We start from the raw sequence: 23,889 nt of genomic DNA on the forward strand, positions 1-23,889 counted from the left end.
AACCTTAAGGTTGACATCAATAACTATTATTAATAACTATTTAAATTATACAGGAGCGGATGGTTGTGTGATTCACCTTGTTGAAAGAAAACCTACAGTTCCTGGTGCTAGTTCCCAAGGTTTGTATGTGCATTTCTATTGACAGTCAGTGGCTAACATAATAGAGCAGTTTTCAATTGAGTGTCTTAAAACCAAAACCAAAATTAAAGTTATCACTCTGGCCAATCACAAAGAACACAGACAATCCAGTGAACCAATCAAAACTCGAAGCAAATACATGTAGCTGTCACGAAGCGCGGGAAAACGTGCGCGAGCGAGTCACGATTGGTTTTGGTTTTAGTTCCGATTGGCTGAGAAAGTGTAGCCTGCGTTGCAGACGAACAAAACCCCGGTATAGTGCGTCTGCGAATTAGAGCACAAAAGCTTGTTCCGGCCCCCCGCGTGTTACCAGGGATTTCTATAATAACCTCTGATTGGCTTTTGAATAGGGCCGTTCTTTCGTGCGCCGTAATTGGTTGAGTGGATCTCGTAGTTACGCGTTCGATGAATACACCAGATACAGTAAAACGTGCTTGTCATATATTTGTGCCGTTCTGTATTCATCCAATCTATTTCGCTTTTCACTTGTTTAGAAAGGGCACGATATGCTGTCAGTTGTATTATTCGGAGGAGTTTAAAGTTGAGTAGAGCCATAAGACATTGGTCTGGCTTTCCGTTTGTATATTTGTCCCGGATATTTTGACACCTCTGTTTTACATTTGTCATGTGTAATTACTATCGTGGTTAGTCTTGGAACATTCGTATTTGCAAGATATTTTTTGAGCTTTTGAAATATTCCCTCCGGTCCTAAATTTTTCGTGAAGATGTCTACTACTTGCATTCTGCATTTGTAATGCCGGGTCCGGCTGTTTATTGTGTTGCAAGGTGTGTTGCTTCTCATCACGGATGACGGACGTTCGTTGTGTGACATTCTTTCACCACAAGACAAATGTAGATTATTTAACATTTATACCATGACCTTTTTGCTTGTCAGTTGTGTATGCTTCTTGTCGTTATCGTTGTTTTCTTTTTTTATGAGATAGTTCGAACCGGCTGCTTTTTTACCGCTTCAAACGCTAATTCTCACCGATCTGGTCCGATCTGCCGTGATCGCCGCCAAGTTTGTTTTGTATCTGGTCTTCGTCGAAAGCGTAACTATGGTTTCTCATGATGCACTCGACCAATTACGACGCACGAAAGAACGGCCCTATTCAAAAGCCAATCAGATGTTATTATAGAAATCCCTGGTAACACGCGGGGGGCCGGAACAAGCTTTTGTGCTCTAATTCGCAGACGCACTATACCAGGGTTTTGTTCGTCTGCAACGCAGGCTAAGAAAGTGGCGCGAGATTTTTTAGCCAATCAGTAAGCGAAGTAATGCAAAACCAAAGCAAACGCAATTAACTTTCTACACTCAAGTGAAAACCGCTCTAACAGCACAAGTACAATCAGACAACAATATTGTACATGGATACTAAGCTCTTTGTGTGCCAAATAGTTGTCTAATCTTAAGGTGGTGGTAAACAAGGACACATTGTCGCTTACAAGTGACGTTTCTTGGGTGGGCAAACAAGCGAGTCACAAAATGTTTTGTGTCCATGCCCCGCAAACAGGAAGCATTTCTTGCAGCCAAAATGTTTCGATAAAAATCAGAAACATTTTTTGTGTCTTCACTGAGTCTTGGACACAAATTTTGTGTCCGCAACAAATGTTGTGGGCTAAGGCAAACAATGTCATTGAAACATTTGTGTCCGCAACATTGTTTCCTTTTTGCCTTTTTGCAACATTGTTTCCTTTTTGCCTCCACCTTTACATTTTGTTTGAATAACAAATTAAATTTATCCTCTGCAAGCCTGTTTGTGAATAATTTTATGTCCAGTTACAACTGTTTCATTCATTGTATTAGACACCAAGGCCACTCGAACATCACTTAAGTTCATGTACATGTGCAATTAATTTGTACATAACAGTCCAGTTACAACAACTACAAACCAGGCAGGCTAAGAACAAATCAGAATTTACCTATTTTTCTCTTTCTTTTATGTTTATCAGATGGGGCCAATGGCTCGTCCAGCAGTTCATCTGCTCCAGGAGGCCCACCATTTGGAATGGGCCCTAACATTGTCATGGGAGCATTCTCCATGCCAGTTGATGTGGTTGGAGCTACTCAGGTATCTTGCATGATACTGTAAAACAAGTTTTATAACGTAGCTAGCAGAGCCGCACAATCAAATTCAGTATACATAAGTGTGCGCCATAATCCAATAGTGCAAGCTGATAGCGTGAGCATGGTGTGAGCAAATCGCTTTGCCAGAATTTTTTCTCACACGGGAGTTTTCGGCAAAAATTACATGTACATTTCTGCCTGCAATGTTATAACACAATTGGTTCATGCTTTTAGCTGTGCACTATCAAGTTGTGATGCACTTGGGTAGTTTGGAGAGTACCGTAGAATTCCGGTTATAAGCCCTGGGCTTATACAACTTCGTAAGGGGTTTTGGGTGGGCTTATAAGTGGAGGGGTTTATATCCGGGAGGGCTTATAAGCGGAATGAAAAAAAATCGTTTCGAAACGAGCCACGGGAGTGTTGATGGAAATACGTTTTTTAGTTAAAAACGCATAATAAAGCAACATTTAGCCCTATTCAGTACTGTCGTCCGGTAGAGGGGGACTTATATCCGGGGGGGCTTATAATCGAATGTATTTTTTTGTTTCCAGGATGATGGGCCTATAACCGGGGGGGCTTATAAGCGGGTGGCTTATAACCGGAATTTTACGGTACTCATTCCACAACAAGCTAGAGTTGCTCTCCGCTATTGTCTCAAGCAACTCTGACGCTACTGTCATGCTCTTTAAACTCTCCACATGCACCATAACTGGTTAGTGCAGGCTAAAACATGAACCAGTTGTTAAATAAATGTTGGGTCTGGCTACAACGTATAACAGATGCTTTCATTTTTGATTGCACATTATTTTGCTTGTTCATTTTATTTTTAATGTATTGATATTTTAAAATTTCAAATTAAATTAACTCATGATGTTGATTGTACTTACTTTGATTACTTTGTACAGGTTTGATTTGAAATAATGTGCTTGTTTTCTGTTCTTCAGCAAATAGTTCAGAGTCTTGTGAATCAACTAGGAGTGGATTCGGCCCAAGCTAACATCAGTACCACATCATCTGTAAGTATCCACGAAAATGGAGAAGATTTAAATGTTTGCTTAAGTAGCAATTTAATATTCTGGAATACATTTTGCATGACTGTTTTTCTTCTTCCAGTACATGTGTTGCAGCTGTGTTAAAGGTTAGGCTCTCTTGTAGTCCCAAAGAAATAAATTATATTTTTTTTGAATTTTTTGTTACACCTCAGAGAACAAAGCAGAAAGTGTTCAGTACATATGTGCATTTAAATGACATAGTAAAAAAATATAAAATAAATGTAGTTTAATGATTCACGTTTGCCCCTGTCGTAGTGACTAATTTGGCAGCAAGCTTAATAGGTTTAATTGTTGTGACTGCTGAATGAGCACATGTACTGTCATCAACGTGTTCAGTAACTATATATATATGACACCTTTTGTCTTGCAGGATGATGGATCTTCTGTCAATGTTCATATTAACCTTCAAGCAACAACTCAGGTACTTGTAATACAAATTTATTAAGATCACTAAGTATCAAGTGCACCTCAGGAATCGGTCAGATTCCTGTCTTCACATGCTAGCACAGCCTGCAATTTTCAGCACATGTATAAATTACGTGTCTTTACGTAAACAAGAATTTAAAGAATTTTTAACCAAATATTAATTTAAATCACAACATAATTATATAATTTTATGTGTATGTCTGATGTGCAGTGTTTACCTGTTGGCTGCATTATTTTATTTTCAAATTTGGCCCATTGCAAGAAATTTTATGTAAATACATGCAGTAACAAATTATTCCTTTTTCTTCTTTCAGCCTGGAAATGATGTTTCTCAGCGGATCAACAGGGCCAGACATTTCATGAGGGCTGCTGCTTCCTGTCTTAACAGGACTGAGGTATGTATACACTAATTCACAATCAGTAATAATTAAAAATAAATTTATACAAATTTCAGTATTACATGTATTAATGGTTATTTATTGGATGCAAATTTGACGAAAAGTTAAAAAAAAATCACCAGTTCAAGATGTTATTTTGTTTTGTTCAGTTTCTACATTTGTTTGTTTATTTATAAACTGCATATAAGCTGTATTCTTTGAATGATTATAAAATGTAATTAACATTTACTAGTTCAAAATGAAAGGACTGTTTAAAATTGACTGTATTTTAATGTTGTGCAAATATTTCAGGGTGAAGGTGTTCTTCCCATGGATACCTCAGACACGCCCAGTACAGAAAACTCCAATCAAACTCAAGGAACCTCCACAGAGACTGGCAGCCAAACTGCAACCCTTGCTAGGTATGACATAATTTACTTACAATAGAAGTGTTAAGATGGAACACTGTCTAAAAGTACTAAACAGATAAATAAAATCATATCCGTGTTAATTAAAATAACTTAACAATAACTGCCGTCATGATTTTCTTTGTTTAACTTGATGAGTTATTAATAACTTTGAGAAAGCTGTGTCACAAAGTTTAGAAACTGACCAAAACTGCAAAACCTACCTTGTCATCAAGACAAAATAATAAAATGTGAGTTTTGTAAGCATAGTTATGTATTTGACACCTGTTGAATTTAACAATGGAAATAATAGTCAAGGCCAAAGTGATGTGGTCTCAGGTTAAAACTTTTCTTTTTGACCGATTTCTCTGTCAGCCCAACAGCCCTGGCTCAAATATTAAGGGAAGCAAGAGACTCAATGACATCCATGCAAACAGCACTGGACAGATATTCTTCCCTTCTGGACACAAACACGCCTGAGGTACTACAGCAAGTTATATTTAAATTAGCAAGTTGTTTTTAATTTGAAGTTGTTGTTATTAAACGTTCTACTGTGCATCACTTATAAGCGTGGTCACTTAGTCACTTTGTAAATCTGCTGCACTGTAAAATAATGTGGCTCGAGACATATGCATTTATCAATAATTAGTTACTGGTGTTAGGTACAATATCAACACACTAAGTACATTACAGCAAGGCGCCCAAAAGTGTGACCACTTTTAATTTATTCACATTCTTCCGTGCAGATTTAATCCAATCAGAAGTCAACGGGAACCTGTCCTTGGCTTCTGATTGGATGGTGGTTACACGGAAGAATGTGAATTAATTAAAGGTGGTCACACTTTTGGGCGCCTTGCTGTAATATAAACTTAACATTGCTTATTGTATTGTTAACTCCTTGTGTATATTTTCTTTAGAACTTAGGTCCATCTGAAGACACCCTTCCTGACAGGGTAGCTGAATCATTTCACAATCTGAGCCATGCTTACCATGCTCTGTCAGATCTGACGTTCAATTTCCGTGGTCCAGAGCCAAGAAGGCCAAGCGTTTTGACATCTCTATCTCCACACATGCCATCCGTACCCATGTTGTCCAGCTTTGTGGGCGCACCTCAAATGATACGCCCCCAACCGGCTCAGGTATACATGTAAAGATTGGTATACTGGTATATGTTGCAGTTTAAAATGAATTTGAGGACAAAATAATTTGAACTAGTTTGTTTGAACTAGTTTCATTTTGATTTGTATTTTTTTTTGTGAAAGGATTATGGAAATAAATCTGGAACAACTTTAGGAAAATACAAATTAAATCATTTTGACCTAAACTCATTTCAAACTACAATATATTTTACTGTGCACTGCTTGTAATGATGAGGTTTGTAACTATTAATTTTGTTTTGGTCTCGAGCTGGGTTAAAGTAAAGATTCCCATTACTGTTTCCATGCATAACATATAACATTAATTTCTTTTTGTGTTTAGGTTGAGAGTAATTCAGAGCTGAAAATACTATTATTTTAGAGACATGTCTTTAGTTTAATCACACCAATTGATAGAGTAACATGAAAAGTTTTTAGACATGAAGTTCATGCGCTGGTCTGTTTTAGAACAACTACTGATTGAACTGACTGTGCATCTGCCCATTTTACAGTACATGTAATTAATTTTGAACAAAATAGAATATTTTTCAGTCCTGGGAATGCAAAAGAACTCATCTTTTAATTGATGATTTTCTTTAAATCATTCTTTTCACTTGCATGGAAAAGGCAATAGCTTCCACTTCTTTTTACTAAAAGAATTGTTCTGACCGAATCTCAAGCAATCAAGGAAAAAATTTCTGTCCTATTGCTTCTAAACTTTGTGTTTATAACAAGTACCTGTACATGTAATGGGTGTTGTTCATAAGTAATAGTAATTGGACTGAGTGGAGTACAATTCAGGGAGTAATCAGGTGAGTAATTTCAAAATCGGCCGAGCGCGCAGCGCGAGGACGATTTGAAATTACGAGCTCGATTACTCTCTGAATTGTACGACACGAGGTCCAATAATTATTACTAATTAATCGTATCAATAACAAAATTTGAGGTTAGGAAGTCTTTGAGAATCTTTGTTAGTGTGCAAAAGTTAATGGTAAATTCAATTGGTTGTACAAACAGTGGGAAAACGGCAAAAAAGAACCCATTTAAATGTGTGTGATTGACGCACGAATGGCGTAGGTGTCCAATTTCAGGTATCCAATTTGAAGTTGTTCAAATTGGATACCTGTAATTGGACACCCACGTGATCGCGCGCCAATTACGCGACAAATAGGCGTGCGGAGAACCAATCAAAATCGAGAATTTTGTTATAGATACGATTACATTAAATATGGTACATATCGGAACTCAAGCGGCAGTTCAATGTCTCACAAAACATAATTATTCATTACACGTCTTACTCCTAGCAACCTCATGCCAGTTCTACAGCACCACAGACAACCCAGCCATCATCAGGTGGCCCACAGTTGCCAATCGGGACTAATCAGAACTTAAGAATTCATGTAAATCCTCAAGGTGGAATCTCATTTACTACCATAATATCAAATACATCAAATTCGGGCACTGCTGCACCAGTCAACACACAGTCAACACCATCTACAACCTCCACAAGTGGAACAAGAATGAGTGCTAGTGCAGACAATGGTGCAGCACGAGAGACTTTTTCAAGCTCTTTTGGGGAGCAGCGCTCCTCAGTGGGTACCAACACAAATGGCAGCAGCACCAGTACATCTACTCAGACTTCACAGCCTAGTGTGCGGACTCGTATTATAGTAGACGACTTTATTGCATTAATTTCAAACGTTCCAGCTTCTATGGCTGCGGCTGCAGCTGCAGCCCAGGGCCAGGTGCCACCAGGGATGCCTGGCGCTCAGAATCTGTCTCAGATGCAAGGACAAGGAGCAGCAACAGCAACCACCACAGGCCAACCACAACCACAAGCCCAGTCAGTGCCGACACCTGGAGCACAGGGTACCACCCCGGGTCAGCAGCAACAGCAAGCCAGACCTCAGGGATTACCAGTTGGAATGCATATGAATCTTATGTCTGGTATGCCCCAAGCAGCAAATAATTCAAATCATCCAGACCCATCTTTGCCTTGCCAGTCGTTTCATTTTGGACCACAAGGACAGCGTGCTCAGCCACAGCAGGCCAGCCAGCAGTCCAGCCAATCCACTACCAGTACTACAAGCACTAGTGGTCAGGCGCAGACTCCAGTAACCAGTGCAGCTCAGAATCAAACTCAAACACGGGAAGGAGGAAGTGAACAGACTGCAAACCCTGTTAACCCCTCACCAGCGCAGGAGAGACCAAGACCACCACCAGATTCGAGAAGGAGAGGTACAGTAAAGCAATGATATGGTTTTATTTTCACTTTTTCTGCTTGTTTGGTGTTCAGTGGGGGGTAATAATATTAATAGAAAAGTATTCAACTGGCTTTTCTACTGTTTTGGTGTTCACTGGGGTAGTTTATATTGTAATTATGGTTGTGTAGGTTTTTTGCCAACCATAATCTGCATACCAATGTGCATAATTGTGTGTTAATGTAATGTACAGTCATTTTCTCAAAGATCAAGTCCAATCATTCAGCCCTGCATACTCTCCCGAGAAACAAGACTGGTATCACAAAATACAAGACTCATAAATTATTGAGAGAAATGGACAGAAATGGTACTGTTCTAAGGAAAACTAGATGCATGTTGCGAGAAACAAGACCTGTCTCATGAGAAAATGATAACTTGTATTGAGTGGTTGAGTGTTGTTACTTTACTGAGTAATACCCATTGATGACCAAGATTAGTTTGTTGTCAATGGTGATAACTTCATGGCACATAACATTGTATGGGGTGATACAGGTTGCATTTACATAATACCAGTCAATTTCTTTAAGTTGAAGTTAACTTCAGTTACCAATAAAAAATTATAACCTAGAATGTCAGTTTGAAAACTTGCATTGCAAGTTCCTGGAGAATCCTTAAGTTATGGATGAGGATTCCACATTTTATAAACTCGTTTTTGCAAAAATTAAACTAGCTATTTAGTTGTAGTGTTTACATGTATATCAAATTACCGGGTATTTCTTTGTGTTTCCAGCTCGTGAACGCACAATATCTCCAGCTGATTTACAAGGAATATTAGGAATGATGGCACATGATGCACGTACTGGTACAAGAGGTTTTCCACCATTTTTCCCAAGGGGCTCAAGTCGAGGAACAAGTAGACAGGTACAATTATACTTCATTGCACAACACATGAAATTTACATGATAATTCACACATACATGTATGGTCATTACTGAGACTAAGTAGTGCAAGTTACAGTAGGTGTTAAAATTAATGTAGTTGAATAAACTAAGTACTACATAGTGTTGGAAAGAAAAAGGGACAAAAAATTCATGTTGAGCTAAAAGTAGACTGTTCACATCTCTCTATTTTTCGTATTTAATTTTTTTATTGATGAACATGGGGAAAGAACGTTGAGAGAAGCTCTCACTTTTTTCCATTAAAAATAGAGAGGCTGTGGACAGTCTAAGCTGAAAGGTGAATCACTGTACTGAACTGAGAGGAGGCTTATAGAGTGAATGTAAAGGTCATTCCTCTGTATTGCATTGGGTATCCTTACTGTGCATAATTTTTCATGTAATAAGCACTTGAATTAAGAAAATGGCGGTTTTTTCTTTACAGTTTGGTACAATCTTTATTATTTATTACATAAGAAATACAGTGTTACGGTAATAACGCCATCATACTGTGTTGGCCACGCCCTAGAGATGAATCTCTTTTATGGAATACTGCCTCTGTGTAATGTTTGTATTAATATGTTTTTAGTCATCTGGCCCAATGACTGCATCAGAAACAAGAAGATCAATGATGGAGTTCTTGGATTCTGTCATGTCAGACATTCACAGCCATGGTGAAGGAGGTTAGTGATTGCAGTGCAGGGTAGCATTATGGGATGCATAGTGGCCTAATAGGTTAGCAGGGCTGCAAATAATTTTTTCACTTGAAAGGACATATATGTCCTACTAAGACAGCATCTTGGTCGGAGGAAACAAAATTGTTGTCAGACTGATTTTTATTCATTGCATGTCGCCGTAAAATGATTTATGATCAAAAAATTGTCTGGACATTGCGTCCGACTGGTCACACTTGGGATTTTGTCGGACCGAGCAAATTTTTGGTCGGCCAATGACTGATGACCAACTGTGTTTTGCAGCCCTGGGTTAGTGTACTGGCCTTCAGATTGAGCCAAGGGCAAACTGGAATTCAAGTTTGTTTGTTTTTTCAAGCCCTGATACATGTACCATTATTATTTTACTTCCCAAACTACTTCATTTAATGGGTTGCATGTACATATTCAGGTAGGTCCAAAGTACTAACAATTGACCGTTTCTTTGTTTGCTTCAAAATTACCAGGAGGTCAGACACAGACAATTAACTCTTTGATCCAAACCATGAGGGCAAGTGGACTGGATATACAAGATGAAGAAGGTTTGAATCACATAGATTCATTACTCTGTGCAAAGCTTTCATTAGTTTTTTTTTTTTTTTTTTTTTTTTTTTTTTATTTATACACAAAAAAATACATATTACAACGCTATTACAAAATACTTTACAACTCCCAATCTGCAACTCAGAACTTACAAATAAGAGTGACTCAAAGCAAGGAGGAGAGGGCATGAATGAAATGATGAAATAATGGGAGCCGAGGGAAGGGACCGCCCTGCGAGTGGACGGCGAGCGTCTCGGATACTCCCCCTTAAATATGAAAAGCTCCTTTTTAGTTACAAAAAACCTATGAATACCTTGAAATGCAATTCTCGCAACTTGTTTTCTTTAGCAGTTTTGTGGACCGATTGGAATGTTTTCTTCCAGTTGATGTTTTCGGAAGTAATATTTTTCCCAACGTTTCGCCCCGTGTGCTGTTTGTATGATTTATTCACTAACAGCCAATAAAATCTTTGGCTTTGGCTCGTCAATTTAAGAAACATTATCATGAAGGACCAACCCAAACCGCCGCTCAAGTCTCTCTGCTAGAGTGTTGAATGACTTATGGCTGAAAAAATGGAGAAAGATTAAAATTGTAAATCCGCAAAAGAAGAACTTTACCCTCAATGTCTAAAGGTCCATACCGTCTTTTCCTTTGTTTAGCCAAGAAAAAAAATTTCCCTCCTATTAGTATTTCCTTATTATTAAACAGGATTTTCATGAATGTTATAAATTTAAAGTGAGTTCTTTATATATAATAGAATGTCCCTGTAAAACTTAAGTCCTCCATCCGATACACCAGATCACCCCATCAGACCGTTTGTCCCCGTGTCCAGACCTCCTCTGACCCTCTCCGCGCCCGACCTGGCACCGCTTGCCCTTTGTCTGTCCTATAAGCCACATAGCGTAATTTTCTAGTCCGAGATATCCCCGAAGATGCTAGATATAAGTCCATGAGTTAAATCTCACAGAAAGATTAGTGTCATCAGCAAATACTCAATTTGATTTCCTTATCAAAAGAGATACCTAAAACCTCGCTGCGACGCACTGCTGTGAAACAGGATGGAGAAGCGACAGCCAGATCTGACCCCTGTCGCAGATGGATAGGGGCGGATGGTCTTGACGGGAAGCTGAGGAGGGATGGGCGGGAGTAACTGAGCAGGCAGAGACTAGAGAGACTTGCGCTCGAGAGAGGACCTCCCGCGGGTTGCTTCGCAAATTATTAAAAGCGCCGAGGGATGCTCGAGGTTGACTCTCGTGCGAGTTGGACGTTGGAGCGGCCAGATGGATGAATGGGAATGTTTTAAAATTTCCGGCCTCTTTTTATTAATGGAAACTTGTGAGGAAGTGATAGCAAGACTCAAGCGATAGGAATCGCCCAAATACATTTGGTGTGATGAAAGGCCACCTAGTGAGCACCACCGAGAGATAAGTCTATAAGAGCAGTGGAAGAGAACACAGACGAGTCAGGGACTTTGCGACTAGCCCGAGAATCAGAACAGAGACAAGCACCCCCACAACCACACACAACTCACAACAAGCATCACTCGCGCTGAAGATTTTTCCGCGAATTTAATAAAACATTAACCTGTTTATAGATGAATAGTTTGAAGAACGATAAAAGAGCAATCCTGTACATCACAGGAATTGAAATGGGCAATGGATTTATGAAAATGGGTCTACTGTCGAGTAGTTTCTTTATTAATGAATCTGAAGACGACAAAATGTGAAACCACAAAACTTAGTCGGACAGGCGTTTCGCATTAGACACTGCAGATACTCTACCATTATCTTACGAGATACCTATATTACCAGATACATACGTGTACCTATTGCTCAGTCACCGTACTGTAAGTCAATATACACTGTTATGTATCAGAATTAAGCCACAGTAATTTATCTTGTCATCAGTCTTGTTGATATTCTGTGTTATTTTATTTAGGATTGGTGGCAGCCCTTTATCAGCGCCTGAGTGCTGTGATGACAATCGAGGATGTCATGGGTGTGGTCGTAGGTACGTTTCACCCTAACATGTCATTATACGGTTAGGTTACCAAAGTGGCGTCCTCCAATCGTGCAGCAATAATTTTTGACGATTATTAGTAAATACAACATGTTGCGGGCCACCGAAACAAGCGACACTAAAAGGTTGCTGAATCATAAAGTAATGAACGCCATTACTTTTGGAACTTTAGAGTGGTGTTTGCTCTGTACAATGGCTACATGGTCTTAAAGTACCGAGGTATCTGCACAGATTTTGTCCTAAGCCTTTAATTTTCTTCAGAGTAAGCCACAGATTGTAAAATGCCAGGTATTTGTTCAATGCAGAGAAGAGGTTGGTCAGCACAGTACTGTAGAGAAGAACATTGGTCAGAGACCTTAAAACTTCGATCTGTTCTCTTGGCTAAAATAGTTTGTAAATGCAAACCACTTGCTGTGCAGTTACATAAGTGCTGTAATTGACAAGTTGAGAAAATTTTTTCCTAAATCCAGCGTGAATTTGCAAAATTCAAGGCAAAGCAAAGCAATTTTTCCCATTCTCATCTTAAGGACACCATTACACATGCACTTAGTTCAAGTGTCTATTGAATATTTAGGTTCAGAGGCGCCATTTGAACGAATGCAGCCAGCTCTGATGCTGTACGTAAAGGAGGACCTTTTGCAAGGAAAAGAACCCTCACACGAGAACATTAATGTAAGGTTCCGCATTGACTTTACTGTATGGTCTTGACCATACTTTCAACCTTTAAGTATTAGTTAATGAATTATTTCTAGGGCTTGGTAAATAAAAGTGGCTAGTGGTGCTAGTAGGTTTGTTTTCCTGTCTAACCATTCTTCACTTTGATTGTGTAACAAGCATTTAATTTCCCCATAAATAAGTTATTACCGGTATTATGGTGGTTTGGCCAAATCCTCGTATAATTTTCGTGTACAATTAAACTCATTTTAAAACCACACTAAGTGTTTCCATTTTCCATTAAACAATTTATATGTCTAGTTTTATTACAGCTCTATAAGGCTTTGATAATTTCCATACCCTCATTACACGACTGCTTGACAAATAAAAAAATTACCATCTTTATTATTTACTAATGTACTGCTTATAGTTACGAGAAGTTAGAGCTTGATCAGTTGTGGGAATAAGAGTTAACGCTCTGGAGTGCCTGTAAAGTGGTACTTTAATTAACCTGGCAACATCAATCAGTCATACTTGTCATAGCATTTTGGTGACTTTGGTGATTGTTGTTCTTGAATAATTTTTTTGTTGCTTTTTTGCTTTCTGAATCCCATCCAGACAGCAGTGGCGGAGCTAACCAAAGAGATCGTCGATGGAGTCGCTGATTCCTTAGTAAGTTTGTCAATCTAGCACCTCCCCGGGTATCAGGGTACTGTGTCAAGCACCGCACTAGTACACTATAATCCTACTTAAAGGCTACATAATTAGCGCCAAAGATTTTTGGGTACAAAGCGCACCTATTCCTTTACGATGGAGGTTTTTGACAGGATGTTGTAATTAATAATAACACCGAAAAGCTCTTCGTATACTTTTGAGATTGCGTAGCAACGACATTTGTTCCCTTATTATCAACGATCCAATAAGGACTTAGGTAATGCACAGGACTACTCCTTATTTTCTCAGTTGGTCGCTAAACGAGTTTTTCGCACGCTTCAAGATCTGAGAAAAAAGAGGATGCAGACAGTCTTATAACGACTAAGTGACATGGAGCATAAGAACTTCATTTTCTAATAAAATATGCTGGTGCAGTATCCCAACTCGAATTGAAAGTTAGAACTGAAATGTTGCGTTCTGTGGAGGCATTAAAGATAATTTCCAGTCCGTACTGCGCAATCTCCGCCTGCAATGTTTGTGAGTCTCACAAACAGAAGAATGTTTACTAGCAAAAATAAAAATTCCGGGACAAAACTTACCTTTTTCTTCATTATTAACGCCAGATATCCTTGCAAAACAATAATAACGAGTAAAAGAAGCTCGAAGGTATTTCAAACGGACGTTTTAGCTCATCGTGATTCTTGAACGAAACGATCCGTAATGGCGAACTAAAAAAACTTCATGTACGCTATCACCGAAGTGTAACGTTTCAACGAATTCAAAACAAAAATGAAAACAAACCCTGAGTCTGCGCAGTACGGACTGGAAATCATCTTTAAATTGCAGATCTCTGGGACAAATCACAAAGTTAGAGCCAGCAAAAACACTTGCATTGTACCTCAAATACACGTGTTTTCGTTTGTTCAAATAAGCGAGTAGGCTCGACTTCCGCCGCCTTCTCGAGTCCGGTCTTTGTTCCTCCCCGAGAGAGACTCGTGGGGGAGGAGCACGGGCTCATTTTCCCGAAAGGCGGCTGGAAATCGAGCCTAATAAGCGACAGGCTTTCCACAGAAGCTACACGTGTGAAGGTGGTCCAGTGGTAATGTTTTGTCGTTATTGCAAATAAAAGTTATATCTTCATTAATAATTATTTTTTTCTTTTTTTACCTTCAGAGAAGTGTTCCAACAAAAGATAACATTGATATTGTGGAATCAGCACAGAGTTTTCTTGAGCATTACATCGGAAATGCAGTGAGCTTGGTTTTACATTCGGGTAAGTAAATACAGCATTAAATTTATGACAAGAGCATTTTTAGTATATTAGGATATTTTACAGAGTAGAGCTGGGGCTTGATGAGTGCAGCTAACGCCTGTTAACACGGTCAGTGCACGGACCACGGAAAGTGTGTTGGTGCGAAGAACGACACCGCCACGGAGAGGGCGGGGGGCGGGGAGGGGACCGACACCCCGGAGTCGCGCAGCGAGAGCGAGAAGGACGCCACCAAGAGAAAGAAGGCACAGACCGAGGAGAGGACACGCGGACAGCCACAAGAGCCGCCAGGAGGCGGCGCGCGCAACGCGAAACGCGCAGAAGGAGCGCAATGAACAGGGCAATGACCTTAATTAAAGGGAGTGCCCGTATGGAACGCCTGAATGTGTGGTCTATCATTGTGCAGATACAGTAAAAACCCGCGTTTAAGAACCTAGGGATTTAAGAACCTTCTGGCAGAAATTTGCTTTTTTAATACCCCAAAATATAAGAACCTGTTTAGCCAATCAAATTCCAACAGGTTCTTGTATGTGGGGTTTAACTATTTAATTTATATATATATATATTTTTACCAAATATCAAAAAGGTGATCGAGGGTTTTTGATCAATTACTGTTGTTGGACTTTTGGCAACATGGGTACATTAATAAATATTTATAATGAAGAACAGACCAGATTTTATACTCTTTTCTGATAATCAACAACAATGTCTACTCTATAGAAATTAAGAACCTACTTAGCCTAAACTGTCAATAAGTACCCCATAATACAAGAACCTGTTTTGCCAAACTCTGAAAAAAGTAGGTTCTTACACGCGGGTGTTTACTGTATCATAACCGACAACCGTGTCACAACGAGGTGTCCGTATTAAACGGATGTCATAAAAGCGCAAACTTCATTTTCCCCTACCGTATTTACTCGAATAAGCGCCGCGGCTCTTTTTATTTTTTTCGCTTTTCTTGGGGCTTTTTGGGGGGGGCTTTTTTGGGGGGGGGTTTTTTTAAATTTTGCCCCAAAAAAAATTTTTTTTTTAATTTTATAAAAATATTTTTTTTTTTCTCTTTTTAAGAAAAATGGCGGTGGAAATCGCCGCTCACAATTTAAAAAAATTTTTAAAAATTGAAAAAAAAAAAAGGGGGGGAAAATACTCCTTTTATACATGGTAAAGGTGATGGATACGAATGCCATTTTTTTAACGTGTCAACTTTCATTTTATTCACTGGTAACCCTCCTCACACACCTTTTGATTTCGGTTTTGTTGTTGTAAATGTCGTGGGATGTTGTATAGTGGTCAGTTGTTGGGACTTTCTACGAATACACTATCAAGAGATGCTGATATTTGTTGTTGTCGTTTCTTGGTGTAAACAGAAGACAACCCGAGATTTGCCGAGTACTTTCAAGGCCACATGAAGGACATAGCTGCAGAATTCTTCACAATGCTGGTGTTCTGCTATAGAGATGGGCTTGATGGTGTGGAGCGAGTTATCAGGAATAGATTGGTAAGTTTGAGTTTTGAGACAGAATATTCAGTCAGGACACAGCTCCGGAAAAACTTCCGAGTTTTCCCAACACCAGTCGAACGTATAACCCTCCGCGCGCTGGTCGAACGCTTCCGACCGGTGTGCGATCCTCGGCGTTTGACCGATGTGCGGAAGGTCATAGGTTCGACTGGTGTCGGGAGAACTCGGAATTTTTCCGAGTAGCTTGTGTCACTGACTGAATAATATCTATCTCATTGTCTTTTAACAAGCTTAAAATTTTATTTCCAAGTTGGATTCTTTTTAATACCAGAAAGTATGACTCGGTGTAAGTTTGAAACCATTGGATACTGTAATGTCCAACGCTGTACATATAACAGTATCCAATGTGTTCACTTCAATTAACGCTGCGCAGGTCACTTACACATTTTTCGTAAGTTTGAAACCACAGGACGCAGATATGCAAATGCATTTTTTTTGAAACTTAATAAGAGATACGTTTAATCTTTCAACTCCTTGAACTCTCAAGAGTGGTCTTGAAATATATATTTCCCCATAACATTATCATTTTCTTGTCAAAAAGTCCGGAATAGAACAGATAATCTTCAAGTAGGGAAACTGTCTTGGTGTACCACAAAATTCTCACAACTAATATTGAAGTTGACGTATGGTAATAAGAAAGGAGAACTTAGATTTTCAAGTTTGCAACTCGAAGGATAAACTGTTTGTGTATTGTAAACTTACAGCCACAGTCAACGTTAACAGCTGAAATGGATGAGCAGTCGCGAGAGATGTTTGTTCAAGTGTTGCTTAGGAACATCCGACAGATGTACTATAGCAGGGCTTACTGTGAAGGAAGACTGCAGCGGTTTATGATACGCGCTTCACCACCCCAGCCTCCCTCACAACCGCAAGCGCCTCCGCAGCCACAAGCCTCTTCAGAGACACAAGCTCCTGTCAGACCCACGGCTGAGGAAAGCACAGCAGTCGATGGAAAGGCTGATGGGGTGAGGAAATGGTTTTGTGTGTTTAAACGCGAGAAGCCAGAAGGTTAACAGTATATTTGTATTTTAACATCAGGCTATAGACGATGAAATGGACAGTCATGGCTCCGATGATTCGGAGACCTTTACAACTCCCCCCGGATCTGTTACAGCAGGCACTGATTCAGATAGGCTACAGACAGAGTGTCCGGAGGGGGACGAGGCTATGGAGGATGAGAATAAGGATGACGACTGGAAGACTATCATGCCCGAGGTATGTGTTTATATGATTAATTTTGTTCAAAAATGAGATGTTGATTTGGCAGTTACGTCGTCCACAAGTCGTAAACTGTGTCACTTTGTTGTTGTTGTATTTTTCTATTTTTACCTTGTTTTGTATCCAGCTGTACAATAGAGTCACATTTTTCTATTTTTTCGCAGGAGTGGATCCCTGTCATCACAACAGATATTGTACGGCAGAGAAGAATGCCGCCCCAGGCACCATTCAGTGATGCTTACATAAACGGGCTACCGCCCAAGAGACGAAAGGTATGTGTTGCTACCACTTTTCCAACCCAAACCCCTGATTACAACAAAAGAAATTTTCTGTTGGTACCCGATGTAACACAAGTTGAAAAACGTCTCTCCTTTCCTCTGTCATAAGTTTCTTTGACTTGATTTATACAAACACAGAAGCTATTTCGTTCATTTTCGCTGTTCATGTGTCGTCATCACTTTGTGGATGACTACTTCATGTAAGCACTCACCTGACTATCGTTGATCACGTGTCTAGATGGTAGACCAGCGAGGCGTTACTCCAAGTGAAGACAGCATTGGTGACGCACTGAAGCAGGCCGCCGCAGCCACGGGAGCCACACCGCTCACGAGTCTGGAAGGTTAGATGGTCTTGCCTAATTAGCCATGTTCAAAACGAGCAGGGGACTGGGTACGAATATTCAATATCGATTGCACTGAAAAACTGGGCCCGTCATCTGAAAGAGCATCCAAAAATTAGTAACTCAGCCAAATTTGAGAGTTATTGGTTCAAACGCATAGGTATGGTTCACTTTTAGAAATTGCTAAAATAAGAGAGCTTAGTATGGATTGGAGGGACAGCTGTCCATCCAGCCATACTAAGCTCTCTTATTTTAACGATTTTTAAAAGAGTTCCATGCCTTTGCGTTTAAACCAATAACTCTCAAATTTGGTCGAGTTACTAATTTTTGGATGCTCTTTCAGATGACGGGCCCAGTTTTTCAGTGCAATCGATATTGAATATTCGTACCCAGTCCCCTGCTCGTTTTGAACATGGCTAATTGTAATGAAGACTTCAATAGTTTGCAGCTGGCTAAGAAAATGCCCGGAAATTCAACATGCAGAGGTCTGAAGTATTGAAACACTTTGTCGTCGATGGAATACCTTCTAGTTTCCTTTCCCATTACAGGATTGTTCTTTGTCTTTCTCTTCCCACTGTAGCTCAGTAATCTCATTAGTAAAAATCGTATACCGTAAACTTCCGGTTTATATAAGCCCTGGGCTTATCAACTTCGTAAGGGTTTTGGATAGGCTTATAAACGGAGGGGCTTACATCCGGGGGGGGGGGGGGGGCTTATAAGCGGAATAAGAAACGTTTTTGAAACTAACCACGGCAGTGTTGTTTTAAATACGCGTTAAAGTTAAAAAGTCATAATAAATCAACATTTAGCCCTGTTCAGTACTGTCTTCTAGCAAAGGGGAGCTAATATCCAGGGGGGGGGGGGGGGGTGAACCGATATTTTACAGTATTAGCTTTGTTACTATATGTAGCAGTATTGTCACTTCGATTTCTTCTAAAGCATGGCAAAAAAGAGACATATTTAGAAACAATGCTGATATTTTCTCTTGAATTTCATCCTTTTCCAGATCTGTCCAAAGCCGCCAAGGGAAATCGTAAGCTCCACGGAGCGTACCGCAGAGAGATTAAAAAAGAAGTCAAAACAAGACTGGAAAAAGACACCGACTACAGACCTGATAGATTTCCCCAGACAAGAGACTATTTTGACAAAGACACGCAGAGGAACTAGACATGCAACAACCACGAGCACAACTTATAGCTCTGCTGGGAATTCATTAGTTCTCTGTCGCGAATCGGTCATCTAATTTGACCTCTCACCGCGCGGCGCGCCTTGCACCAAGAAGGCTTTACTTAATGAAGTTGAAAATCGTTAAATGAAGGTGCTTTTCAAAGCAAGCCTGATGGACCTTCAATCTTTTGCGAGGGCGAGAGCTGTATTTTGGGACAAGTTCTGAACTTGCATAGATTTTTGCGTCAACGTTTTCGATTTTCTTTGTTTTTGTTTTGTTTTACTTTTTTTTATTAGCAAAATCCTGCCGTTCTTTCGTAGTTTTATAACTACCTTTAGTGTTTATTCAAAACATTGAAACTAGAACGGCGATAATCAAATCAGTGATGGTGTTTGTAATGAAAAACACCGTTTGATTAAAGGGGCTATGTCACGCAATTTTAGGCAATTTCGAAACTGACCAGCTGTTCATAGAATTAACTGAAATATCATAATGACGGCTTAATAAAACTGTAGAAGAACTCATAAGAAACACAGAAAGGCCAAAAAGGGGCATGGATGGGCAAAATTCGAGAAGAATAAAAGGGATTGCGTTCGGGCAAACTTGAAAAACGTCGGCCAGACTTTTTTCCAAGTTTATCTCAGTTTGTATGAAAGTGTGATTTACAATGCTCGAAAATCATCCTTGTTTGTTTATATGTGGCCGTGATTTTGCCAGTAAAAGACTTTTGCTCTGCCAATTTAAAGTTTAGAGCTCTTTATTAACGAAAATAAATAGAATTACCTAAAATACCCTGACCTAGCCCCTTTAATGGTATCGACTTTCCCCAAAAATGGTACTTAGAATCTTTTTGCACAATGCGACCTTAAATTGAAATTTTGAGATTCTAATCAGTAGACTCTTGAACAGAGATGGTAAGGCCTTTCTCTTCCAGAGTCAAAACTAGTATTTGTTTATGTTCTTTAATAAAATTTAGTCTCTGGATGAAACTCTATTGAGCAGTACTTTCTGCAGGTGCTGTTTGTTTTCAATGTTATTCCAAATAAATTTATGGATTACTGTTTTTTGTTTAAAGCTTAGTACCCTTGAAAGCGCAACGGTTAATTGGATTTTCAAAATTTTTATTTTACTAGGGGCATTACTGCTCGTTGTTACTAAATGTTGTAGCACTGAAAATGTTGGAACTGAAAATAAAGAGAAGAATGTACCAAAAACCGTAATGTTCTTAGCGCGGAAGGCCTCAAATAGCCATTGGAAGTGCTGCAGACAATATACAGGGAGGGAAAAGACTTGAGGTATTAGCAAAATAAGCAAGTATAGTTGAAACAAATTCAGCGAGGAACTGCGACTTCAAGAACTCTTTGTTTCACTGATTTTCTGCGCGTTCAGTATAAAGTTCTTCTGCTTTAAAGCAGTATGGGAGGATCAGTGTAGTCCAGAGGTTATACTATATAATAAAAGGAATCGTAATTGAAATAAATCATTTAAGTCATCTTTGGTTTTTTGTGTTTTGCTGCAGCCGCAAGGGCTGCAAGCAAAACACATTGAGAGCTGAAGTTTGTGCCGTAAGGGACGTAAGGTGTAAGGTGTAAGTGCCGTAACAGAGGAGAAATCTGAACTACCGATGTCAATCAAATCCATGAACAAACAAAATCGAAACCAATGAACCGTAGCGCTGATCGCATTCGAAGTTACGGGCCAAAGTATTCGAACGCAAACCACGTTGGACACGTTGGAAAACAGAAAACCGATTTAAAAGTATATCGCATTGGGAAAGAAAACAAACTGTGGCGCGACCACTCCAGTTTTATGAGAAAATTATTCTGCAGTTTTCATCATTTACGAAAAGAGCGAAGACTTGGAACCTCGCCGAAGGTCATAAATATTTTCTCCAAAGGACCGGTTAGTGCACAGTTTGTAAACTTTCGCTTTGAAAATAAACTTACCCTCACCTTGTCTACACTGTCTACAGCATACTAGTACTGTATTAACTCTGAACTTCGTATTTTAAAATAAAATGTATGAACGTGTAACTTGTCACGCAAAGACAGCTGGAAAGGAATATACCATGCTGGTAGGCTGCACCGCTAATTGTAGCTGTATTCGAGCTACATAAAAGACAGCTAGAAACGAATTAATACTAGTAACATCACAATGGGAAAGAAACTTATTCAGTGGTGCACACCGTCGAAAACAAAGAAATATTAAAGGAAGTTCTCATTCACCAGATTCACTGCATCAGATGCAACATTCGTCAGTTCGTGTTTAAATGCGTGGCGACCAGTTTGTTTACTAGTTATTAAAAAATAATACGGTCTTCATTTAATAAACAGTTCATCCTTAAATTTCAGCTTTTCTACGACTGACAGGTAGGTACTATAGTATAAGCCCCGCTAAAATAGCTGGAAAGGGAAAGTTTTTTGAAAAATGAATTTTTGACTGCCACGCTGGCGCCACATGTTTATTTTGTGAAGATTAATTAAACGCCGTGAAAAATAGAATTTGATGTCCAGCGAGCCACTGCATCTTCGGCTACGCAGTCCTCAGTGAATCCTCCAACTTCACAAATTTCTAAAACTTTAAGAAAACGAACTTTCGCAGAATCAAAAATTGGTCCTTATCGATCTTCCGATCTTGTTGTGAAGACACTGAAATTCGACGAGTGTTCATGCGTGAAGGGATGACTGACGAATGATAATAATTATTTGTAAACTTTCGCTTTCAAAATGAACTTTGCGTTACGTTCAACGCCGTCTTTCCGTTGTTGATTTCAACATAACATTGATCAGTAAAATTATCAGGATTGAATTAACACAAAGTGACTACAATATAGTGCAATTATTAACCTGCACACAAGTGACAGACAATAAAAGACGTTGGATTTCAATCTCGACTCACTTGTCTTTCATCAACATGTTCCCTAAGACTTTGCTCTAGCAGCAAAACACATGGACCCATTGGGGCCCTATTTTTTACCCCTGTAAGGTCATCTACACCTCGGTTTCAGAGGGGAATTATTGTTGAGGAAACATGGCCGCACTTTATAATAATAATAGTTTATTCAAACTCTTTTGCAGTTAAAAGAAACTGAATTATCGAGTGACACTTACATGAAATGAAAAGTCTACTATTTACAATTAAAAATCTATCAAAAAAGGACTTATTACAAAAAGTATCGAAATGCGAAACGACGAAATCAAACAATCAAAGTGCCCGTTGGGCTGTCTCGTGTTACAGATCAGTAAAGTAGCACCCGTTGCTAACAATCATATAAGCTCAGAAAAACCAACTCCGGATTCTACAATATTAATTCTCAAATTTCATTCTCAAGCATTTGCAACAGCTTGTGCTATACCAGCATCGCACCATGTGCCCTTTCTTCACATTCTACTCAAATAGTCAAACCTGTCCAACTGTCCTTCCAAAAACTCAACAAAATCTTCGCAATGATTTCTAAGGTATTCAACAACTGCAAAACGCACTATCAAATGATTTGCTAATTACATACTTAATTACCTACTTCCCTATTCGCCATCGGCCCTGAGGGCAGCAAATGACTTGCTACCGAGTTAAAGATCTGATGACTAACACTTCGAAAAACGAAAACAGTCTCCATTTCCACCACAATCATAGACTGCACAGCAGTTAACAGTCTATCTCTGGAAGTGTGGAAATGTGGAAATCTGGCAGTGAACATTTAATGAGTTAACACTCAAGTGAAAACCTCTCTACAATGTAAATCAAGTTCAAATTCATTTGAATTACTGTACATTGATCATAAGTCAAATTCCTTTCAATATATGGAACAATAGTAGGGATGTATTTTCAGTGTCTACATGCAGGTAAATGAGCTTATATCTGGGGGGGGGGGGGATGCTTATAAGCAGAATTTTATAGTATTGGTCTCCAACAGGTGCCGCAAAAGATAAGCCATGTACTTCAGAACTTATTGCCTGGGTCAGTCAATGAAAATAATGACATGTATTACTACTGTATATATGAATACACAGCTGACATTGAGTGAGTGTTTTTCATAGCTTGCACAAATTTTACTTACATTCAAATTTTGCTCTTGTTGAACTGCACTCAGCTGTGTAAAATGTGCAGATTTAAATGGCAAAATAATAGTTGTATTTACATGTACAGTATTATAAATGGATTGTACTGTAATGCTTCCGTCTGTAATGCTCGTATTACAATGTAAGTAAATGGAACTGAGAGACTTGCATGTAATTTTCAGGCAAGTGACTTGGTTGAGTTTTTTCTACAATTACATGTACATTTGCTAGTCAAGTACATATCATTACTAAAATAATCTGACCTCCAGGTTCAATAATTTTGTGAAAACACAGTATGTTGCCAGTTGAACTGGATACAAAGTTTTTGGGTTCTTCAACATATACTTTCCAGCCAAAAGCTTGGTAAGAGAAGAAAGAGAGACAAGGGAGCCAACTTGTCATCAGTGGCTGCTACAGGACAAGGTTTATTTCAAAGTAAAACTAGTGCAAATTTTTTTAAATTTTCACCTTTTTCTGCAGGTGTTGGGTCGCTTATTAGACTCTTGTAAATGAGCCCCGCGTTTATAAGACGAGGGCTTTAAGCCTTATAACCAGGATTTTATGGTACATGTATGTCAACAGTGTACTTGTAAGCTGTATTCTCTCAGAGTCAAGTTCAATTTACAGTTTATTTCAACTAAAATTCCTGCAATTCTTACGAGCTATTTTGGCTAGTGAAAAACCCAAAACCTACTAAGCAAAACAATAATTCTACTA

The 23,889-nt window shown here is 39.1% G+C and overlaps 1 protein-coding gene across 1 annotated transcript in view; it reads left to right on the forward strand.

Moving 5' to 3' along the window:
• Nucleotides 1-20,328, forward strand: part of LOC144630733 (large proline-rich protein bag6-A-like) — a 23,762-nt gene extending 3,434 nt beyond the window's left edge. Inside the window, exons 4-25 of the mRNA XM_078489110.1 lie at nucleotides 54-119; nucleotides 2,092-2,210; nucleotides 3,151-3,222; nucleotides 3,629-3,679; nucleotides 3,999-4,079; nucleotides 4,374-4,483; nucleotides 4,844-4,949; nucleotides 5,386-5,607; nucleotides 6,909-7,842; nucleotides 8,596-8,726; nucleotides 9,330-9,423; nucleotides 9,918-9,992; nucleotides 11,932-12,003; nucleotides 12,587-12,684; nucleotides 13,285-13,338; nucleotides 14,494-14,593; nucleotides 15,958-16,088; nucleotides 16,814-17,074; nucleotides 17,148-17,324; nucleotides 17,492-17,599; nucleotides 17,844-17,946; nucleotides 18,953-20,328. Of these exons, the coding sequence (XP_078345236.1) occupies nucleotides 54-119; nucleotides 2,092-2,210; nucleotides 3,151-3,222; nucleotides 3,629-3,679; nucleotides 3,999-4,079; nucleotides 4,374-4,483; nucleotides 4,844-4,949; nucleotides 5,386-5,607; nucleotides 6,909-7,842; nucleotides 8,596-8,726; nucleotides 9,330-9,423; nucleotides 9,918-9,992; nucleotides 11,932-12,003; nucleotides 12,587-12,684; nucleotides 13,285-13,338; nucleotides 14,494-14,593; nucleotides 15,958-16,088; nucleotides 16,814-17,074; nucleotides 17,148-17,324; nucleotides 17,492-17,599; nucleotides 17,844-17,946; nucleotides 18,953-19,113 (3,326 nt within the window). The 3' untranslated portion in view covers nucleotides 19,114-20,328. The remainder of the gene's footprint in view (nucleotides 1-53; nucleotides 120-2,091; nucleotides 2,211-3,150; nucleotides 3,223-3,628; nucleotides 3,680-3,998; nucleotides 4,080-4,373; nucleotides 4,484-4,843; nucleotides 4,950-5,385; nucleotides 5,608-6,908; nucleotides 7,843-8,595; nucleotides 8,727-9,329; nucleotides 9,424-9,917; nucleotides 9,993-11,931; nucleotides 12,004-12,586; nucleotides 12,685-13,284; nucleotides 13,339-14,493; nucleotides 14,594-15,957; nucleotides 16,089-16,813; nucleotides 17,075-17,147; nucleotides 17,325-17,491; nucleotides 17,600-17,843; nucleotides 17,947-18,952) is intronic.
• The last annotated feature ends 3,561 nt before the right edge of the window (nucleotides 20,329-23,889 follow it).

Source organism: Oculina patagonica, chromosome 1 (assembly GCF_052425735.1).
Source record: "Oculina patagonica isolate OP01 chromosome 1, crgOcupat, whole genome shotgun sequence".
Taxonomy (NCBI): Eukaryota; Metazoa; Cnidaria; class Anthozoa; order Scleractinia; family Oculinidae; genus Oculina; species Oculina patagonica.